General features: G+C 28.7%; 1 protein-coding gene across 1 annotated transcript; it reads left to right on the top strand.

The window, feature by feature from the left end:
• Positions 1-7,455: 7,455 nt before the first annotated feature.
• On the top strand, positions 7,456-8,523 carry LOC100306276 (ethylene-responsive transcription factor ERF118). The gene has a single exon (XM_003536637.5). It carries the CDS (start codon positions 7,456-7,458, stop codon positions 8,521-8,523), a length of 1,068 nt encoding a protein of 355 aa, XP_003536685.2.
• Positions 8,524-8,999: the final 476 nt, after the last annotated feature.

Genomic DNA, 8,999 nt, shown 5'->3' with positions numbered 1-8,999 from the left:
CTAGGATGGTTAAACATTAGATCTTCGATTAAATTGTAATTTTGGTCTTTTAATTTTTTAAATTTATGATTTTGAACTTCTTAATTTTTAATTATAATATTTGATTTTTATAATTTTATAAATTGATGATTTTGGTTTCATGGTAGATTATTAACTAATAGTTGTGATTATCAAGAGACATTAAATTAATTATATAAATTAAATAAAAATTATTAATCATTAAAATATTAATAAAAGACTATTAATCATTGTTATCGGTGGAGTTACGAAAGACAAAATAGGTGGAAAAGGTGTTTGCAAAAAAAGGAGAAGCACATTATTGTTGAAAATTATAATTATTAATAATTTATTATTATTATTATTTTAATAACTAATGATTTTAGTTGATTTATAATTAACTTGATAACTCAATTAATCAAAATTTATTTTTTAATAATCTATCAAAATAACTAAAATCACTAATTTATAAAACTAGAAATCAAAATTATAATTTAACATAAATCTTTTTTTTTATGATGTAATGTTGGTACACATCATTATAGATTACAAAATACTCACATTCATACGTTATAATAAGAAAGAAAGGAAAAACATGTGCACACGTGCACCACAGCTACACCCACACATGCACCATAGTTGTATTGTATATAGAGCGTAAATTATAAAATATACAAATACGTACTCACACATACAATAAAAAAACACACACCAAACAAATAAGAAAAATCCACGTATTTACACACGGACTCACATATAATAAGAAAAAATATTTTCCCCCTCTTCATAAAAAAGAAAGAAAGAAATATACACAGACAAGCGTAGTGAGAAAAATATGCACACACAAAATAACAAACACACACATAATGAGAAAAAAAGAGACACGGGCACACGTATGTAAGAAAAACACACATACACGATGAGAGAAACACACACGTACACTAAAAAAAAAATGTCTATTTTTAAATAACAGTAGCACGTATGACCACTAGTATTAGCAAGTGGTGAGGAATTGGGATAGATGCGTGAGCATGAGCATTAATGTTCAATTTTCATAGCCGTTATTGTACACTAAAAACTTCTCATATATTATATGAGCATTTTCAATTAAGATGATTTTTTAAAATATAAGTATAAATATACAAGAAAAACACACAATTGTTAAACCAGTGGTAAAAGTTTTCTATTTTAAGAAACTTGTGTATAATAGAATATATTTTTTATTATTACTGGTGATTGGTGAAGATTATATTTTATCAGTATTTCTATATATATAATCATTTGATAAGATAAATTAAAAAATTATTATAATTTTCGATGAGTAATTTTTTTTGGTGGAAATTCAATGAGTGAATTAATATAAAAATATTTAATTAAATTCAAAATTTTCTAAATTAATATTATAATTATAGCATGAGGTTATTAGTTTGAATTCTTCACGAGTAAGTAAAAACTAAGTAAACTAATAACTAACATTTTCTCATAAAAAAATTATAATTATAAAAAGGATGTTTAAAAGATAATCACATTTGTTATTGTAAAATTAAAAGGATTCGATTTGAATTTAAATTTTAAGGTCATAATACAGTCATAATAACTATTTTATAAGAACAACAATAATATAAATTTAAAAATTTATGAATTTTAATGAATTGATCCCACTGCAATTGTAATAGTTTTTTTTAGAATTTGTTCGTAAGTAATTCAAAATAACCTTATATCATAATTTAAATGACTGTACATAAATTTAAAATATTTGTTTTTTATATGAATAGGAATAAGAATATTCAACAAAGAGTTTTTTAAACGGCTATTATTAATCAACATGAGATTTTTAGTATTTTTTTTTTTAAAACTTAGTATTTTTCTTAAATGAAAGCATTTTTTAAAGTGTTTTACAATGTTATTGGTCTCATTGAGATGCCCGTCTTATCTAAATCTCATACGTTAAACTTAGTGTATTTGTTAAATATTATTAAATACGTGAAATTAAAAGGGATGATGTGAAAAGTAATAGTGTTATTTCGGGTACACGTCACTTAACGGTCTCATATTAATGGCATGTATCAAAGTCAACAAATTAAAAACGTTAGATAAAAAAATATTAAATAAATAAAAATCTAAAAAAATTATATATCTCATATAACAAAAATATATTTAAGCCTATATATTATTTGATCTAAGAAATATTTTTTTTAAAAAAATTTAATTTTATTTAACAATTAGTTAAAAAATTGTCGACATTTTCAAATCACTCTAACTTGCTTATCTATTTCAATCTATATACTTTAATTTTGTTTTAATTTTATTATTTTTAAAAATTAAATATCAAATATTTAAAATAAACCTGTATCACAAAAAAAATAAAAAATCTTTGGTATCTCACTTTTGAAATTGTTTGTTGTAGTTAGACTGATATTTTTTTATAGTTTAAAAGAGATGAAATTAACTTTTTTTATGATTAAAACAAAGTAATAAAAAATAATGAGTGTAATCGCACTCTTAATATGCATGCGTACACGTTGTAGCTTAACCCGCATGGTTATGGAAAGACACATGTTTTATTGAGAATAAAAATAAATTCTAAAAATACTTTCATCAAAGAATAACTTTTAGAGATGTTCTTATTCGAGGATGATATATAATAAAAAACAATAATTCAAATTTATTATACACGCTAGATTAATATTAAAATATTTTAATAAAATGTAAAATATCTCCTTTAATATGTTATTAAAATATTCTATGACATGTAGTGACTAGCATGGCGAATCGAAAGCCTATTCTTTTTTCTTTTTCTTTTATCGATATAAGTACATTATCAATTATCATACAGCAAGTGTTGAGACAACTAAAAAAAACAGTATTATAGTTAGATTTTCTATATTTTTAAAAAATGCTTGAATCATTATCTTGACGATTAAATATAGAAAAAAACATTAAATATGCTATAATTTCAAACATTAAATATATTTTCATATACATTGAATATCATTTTTCATACACAAGCACGCACACACTAACATTTTAACATGCGTAATTTATTCAGTAAAAACAAACATGTGTAATTAATGCACATGACAAATATTAATTTTATATAATTAAAATTTATAACTAATAAATATTTTTGAATATATAAATAATATTACAATTAAAATTTATAATAAAAATATTGTTTAACATGTAAATTATATTTCAATTTTATGATAAACATTTTGTAATGTGATATACCATTATTTTTAATTATTGACAATTTTTTTAAAAAAAAACTATAGGAAGAATAGAGAGACATAGTTAGAGGAAAAGACATAATGAAACAGATAATTTTTTTTATAGAAGTTAAATAAGATAAATAGTATTATTTATTTTATGATTAAAACAAAACAATAAAAGCATCAACGAGTGTAATAAAACTGTTTAACGTAACATGGATGCATGTATAATGCATCTTAAGCTACATGATTATGATAAGGCACATGTCTCATTAAGAAGAAAAGAACTCTGAAAATACTTTCACTAAGAATAGGGAGTCTCTATGAGCTGAAAAATGAGATTTGGAAAGTGAAAGGAAATTTCTAGAGTTGTGTTTTACTGCATATTAGGCGTGATGCAAACAATTTAGCAGATGGATTGTTTTTATGATTCTGTTCCTAGTTATGCTTCAAACTCCTTCCTTTATGGAGGATGTAAATGTAAGTTTAACTCAATTGGATATTAATTAACTTTTTTGTCCGGGGTGATTCTTGTCATGCAATTCAGGAAAATAGGTATGATCACAAGTAAAAATTAGCTTAAATTATTTCACCTTAAGTGACCTAATAAGATTATATAAATTTTATGTATAAAAAATTTACATAAATGAATGTATTTTATTGGGTCACATGATGAGATACGATTGTTTAACTCCATTTTTAACTGAGATTAGTTATACAAACCCTTAAGAATAACATTTTAAAATGTTTTCATTCAAGAGTGATAATTCCTTTTTTTAAGTAAAATAATTCAATTATTATTGTTATCATGATAATATTATAGAGTATCTAGTCATTTGTAATTTGTTGATTATTAGTTTTTGTCAATAATTCAATCGGTTCCTTTCATTAGATCTTAATTCTCAATCATATTCTTTATTCATAAAATTCAAATATAAAATACTGTTTATTTTTTCTTAAAATACTATATGGCATATAGTCACTAGCTGGGAAATGGAAAGCCATTTCTTTATCTGTATAACTATTGTATAGTAGGTGTTGAAACAAATCAAACCAAAAAAATTAAGAGTATTGCAGTTATATTTTCTCAGCTTTTATTAAAAAAAATATTCTAACCATGATCTTAAAGATTTAATATAGAAAAAAATTAAATATTTTTATTTTGATTGTAAATTGTAACTTTGATCCCTTTACTTTTACATAATTTTTATTTTGATTCCTCTAAAAATTTATTTAACATTTGGTTGTTTTAGTTTTCAAATTTTGCAATTTTTGTCTTTATGCTGATTTCAAGCATTTAATTGTTATAGTTGACAATTTATTAGATGATATAACACATTTAAAATGATTTTATTAAAATATAAATATATTAATTATTTAATTAAATTAAGTAAAAAATAATTAAAAACATAAATATTCTGTCGGTGTCATTGTCTTCCAAAAGGCCAAGGGTTGGAGAAGAAGGAGTCGCCAGATTTAATTTAATTTAATTTTTAATAAACTCATTTTAAATGTATCATGTGATTTAATAGATGATGGTTAACTATAACAATCAATACTACAAATTAACAGAAGCACTAGAATTGCAAAGTTTGAAAATCAAGGGACGAAATGTTGTAATAAATAAAATTTCAAGGAGGCTAGAATTGAAATTTTGTAAAACCAGGGAAACTAAAATTACACGTTCCCCTATTTTGAAACATTAATATTAGTACCGAATAAAATTTTACACACACTCACTATTAATTTAATGTGTGTAATTAAAGCACATGATAAATATTTTTTAGACGACTGAATTTATAATTAATAAATATTTTTGAATATGTAAATTATGTTAGGTTTTTTTTATAGAAAATTATATTAGAATAAAATTCATCATAATAAATATTTTTAACAAGTAAATTACATTTTAAATTTATGAATGATGGAAATTAATTTAAAAATGTACAAAAAAAGAAACTTAATTTAAAAACAAAAATAAAATTTATTGAATGAAAAACACAATACAGCGAGTAGCTAAAAATAGTAAACTATTTCATGATCTTTATACTATTTTTGATATATTATATTGTTATGTTTATGGCATATATTAAGAGAAAAAAGTTATGCATTAAGAATTTAAAAAGTTTTATACAGTTGTTTAATTATATAATCAATAATATAATATAAGATGAATTTATTAATTTTTAAAATAATTATCTTATAATAGTTTAAATGATGATTTATGATTTTTTAAAAAAGAAATAAATTACACTTACTTTGTTTTCTCCGTACTGTAAATAATGGAACAAATCAAACAAAAAAGAAAAAAATACTCAGTATTTAGGGTTAAACTCATATTAAAAAGATAATATATGTTTTCTTCGTATACAGTAAATAATGAAACAAATCAAACAAAAAAGGAGAAGTATTTTGCAAAAAAATAAAACAAATTCCTAGAAAATAGTAAATATATAACAGTAAAAATAAAAAATACATTTACTCTATTTCCCTTTTTTCTCCTCCTTTACCTTTTTAAATTTTTTTATAAATATAATTTAATTTACTCGGCGAAAAGACAGGCACCAATATTGGCATTTCCAGTAAAAATATCAGCAGCGGTGTCCGTTATCATTGTGTAGTGTTGCAACCGAAGCGTTCCTTTGGTTAGTCACCGTTGGCGGCGTAAAAAGCTGCATCTCCCGAGGCTTTCGTTCCCCCAATCGCACTTTACGCGCGTGGATTTCACTTGGCGTTGGATCCTCGTAAAGAAGCCAGCCCTGCACGTTAGATGCACGCGTGGAGCAACAGAAACATGGGATTCCGAGGGAGTAAGTATCGAAAGACGAGACGTTACACTATGTTGGCATGATATATGTTGATGGGTCATGCATGGTTGATGTAGTATGTGCAGTGTTACACAGCCCCATGCCAGCTCACACCTAAAAATAATAATGGAAATAAAATTAACTTTGCATAATTAATATTTATATGTTTTACCTACTCGGTACCTTTAATGCCAATTTTTGACCGGCGATAAAAAAAGGCGAATGGCTCAGGCCAGTGCTGTGTACAAGTAGTAGAAAAGAGCAGAGAGAGAGAGAGGTCCCTCACTGCCAAGCATAGAAGACAGACAGAGACAGAGGAGAGAGAAACCAAGAGAGACAGAGGCAAAGACAGAGTAGCCTCCTCCTTCCCAGTGAAAAACAAACAAGGTAAATTTCATTGTGGAATGTGTAATTTCAATCTTTTCCGTTGATTTTTCTTCTTCTCCTTCTCGAGAAACTCATTTCGATTGAAACATTGCCTTTTTTATTTTATTTTATTATTAGTGGTCGTGTAATGGCGTTTTCTTTATTCTTAAAAATATAAAATTCTCAGTCTGTGATGTTTTTATAGAGATTTGCGCGTCTGTTTCACTCTCTGTGTCAAGGTCGGCTATTTTTTTTTCTTCTGTATTTATTGGACTTGGTTCACCCGAGTCACAGCCTAGTGTTTTCTTCATATCGATAAAACTAGTATTTTTGTTGTACTGGAGGATACAATCTTGGCCATAGATTTGTAATTTTTTTTTAATCTGAGGAACTAAACTAGGCTAGAGTGTTTTTGTTTTGTTTTTTGGTTATATATATCAGCATCTTTCACTTGTTGATACTCTTTTCTCTCCTGCTTGGGCGAGTGAAGAGGTGAAAGCTTGAGAGCATATAAAGCTTGAGGCCTGATTTCTGCGTTTCTCGGAGAATTTGTCTTCAAAAAAGAAGGGCAACCAGTGGATTTATGTCGTCTGGGTTTATTCTGGCAGTGATTGGGGCTCCGTTGAAGCTCTTCATTGTATATGCTTTCGTTTCTTTCTTCTTGACTCTCTTTGTTTGCTACTGTTGCTGTATGCTACACTGCATTCTGAGCCACAATACTGTGAACCTACCTGTTTCAATGCGATTGAGGCCAAAAAGGTTCGTTTGGTGTGTGTTGTTTTTTTTTATTTCCTTGGTTTTGTTTTATGGGTTTTGGTTCTGATGTTTTATTTTTCGTGTTTTTTTTAACAGGACTTGTTGTGGAGTGGAGTGTTTCGGAGGCTTTCACATACAAAGATTTTCTTATCTCTTCATATTCTTAAGAGGGGATTTCACCTAAGACCTTGAGAGATTTTGCTACCTTTTTTTTTTGTTCCTTGGAGATTCCCTTCTTTGATTCGATTCGGTTTCCTTTCTGGGTACTCTTGAGGGAGGTTTTTGGAGGGTTTTTCTCTTTATTTTTTTTTACCACCATGTCCGAGTTTCGAAAACAACCGGCTTCTAGACCGAAGCAAAAGCTTCGCCAACAGCACTCCTCGAAAGAGTCAAAGGCGATGAGAAAACTTCGCATCATTTGCGACGATCCTGAGGCTACTGATTCATCCGAAGATGAGTCTGAGAGGGTTCAGAAGCCGAGAAGAGTAAAAAGAAGCGTGTTGGAGATGTCTCTTCCCCCTCTCCCTCAAACATTCACCACCACTACTCCTGATACTAGCTCCTGTGAGGTGAATAGCAGCAAAAATGCAACATTGAAGGTTTGCACTGAAGGTCAACCCCAGAGCAAGAAGAGGGTTTTGACTCACACTCCATCAACGAGAAGGAGCACTTGTGGGAAATATAGAGGTGTTAGGCAGAGAAAATGGGGTAAATGGGCTGCAGAAATTCGTGACCCGTTTCAGTGTACTCGTATATGGCTTGGCACTTTCAACACTGCAGAAGAGGCTTCCAAAGCCTATGAAACCAGAAGGCTTGAGTTTGAAGCCATGGCAAAGACTCAAACTCTAAAAACTGGTTCTGAACCTTTGTCTACAACTTCTGATAAGAGTAACTGCTGTAACTCCTCTGCTGCTGCCGCCGCCGATGTGTCTGTGTCTGAAAAGTTTTCTACTACTTCTGATGACTCGGAAGAGAGTATGTTGTCACACAATTCACCATCCTCTGTGCTTGAGTTGGATACCTCGGCTTCCAAATCCGTTGAGAAGGGTAATGGTTCAACTGAGGAAGCTACTGGGGCTAATAATTTGGTGGCTGAACTTGCAGGGCTTGAGATACCAGATTTGAGTCTGTTGAACCTGCCACCACCACCATCTGTTGCTGCGGATGCTGCTGGGATTGAGCCAAATTTTGGGCTTGATTTTGATTGGCTGTCGTTTAATGATTATGGACAGGGTTTTGAGGATTTCGGTGGCTTGGAGAACATTCATATTGGTGGGTTTGATGACACTGAGCCTAGTGAGCTTCCTGACTTCGATTTTGGTGATTTTGGTGCTGATGAGTTTGCTGGTTGGATTGAGGAACCCCTCAATATACCTTGTGCCTAAGTTTTGTTATTTGTTATGGCCTCAAGTTCTGTTAGTTTTGTTTTTTGTTTTATTTATTATTTGTGAGATCTCAGGAATTTGCAATACCAATTTCTGAGCGAGTGAATGTTACTTTATGCGTTTTATATTTTCATTTGTTTTTGAGGGAGTTGTTAAGTTCTTAGTAAGAGTTAGAGCAGTGAGATGGGGAGAGAATCTTTTGGGTTTTTCCCGTGCTGTTAAGAGCCGTCCAAGGGGATCTCGAACCATGTTATACTATGTATTAATTTAAGGTTCTTCTATGGCAGAGTATTTTAATGAAATGAACTTCGATGTTTTGCATCGTTTTTTCTACCGTCTCATTCGACATGATTTTTTTTTTGACGTCTGAATTATTCTTTTTCAAAATATTAGTGATATTTGTTTTTTTATACACGAATTTGGACATGTGTGAAGAAGTTCCGTTATGTATGTATTTTCTTCATAGTTCGTAGTTT

The sequence above is a fragment of the Glycine max genome, chromosome 10, assembly GCF_000004515.6.
Source record: "Glycine max cultivar Williams 82 chromosome 10, Glycine_max_v4.0, whole genome shotgun sequence".
Classification (NCBI taxonomy): domain Eukaryota; kingdom Viridiplantae; phylum Streptophyta; class Magnoliopsida; order Fabales; family Fabaceae; genus Glycine; species Glycine max.
This window is presented reverse-complemented; position numbering and strand designations above follow the sequence as displayed.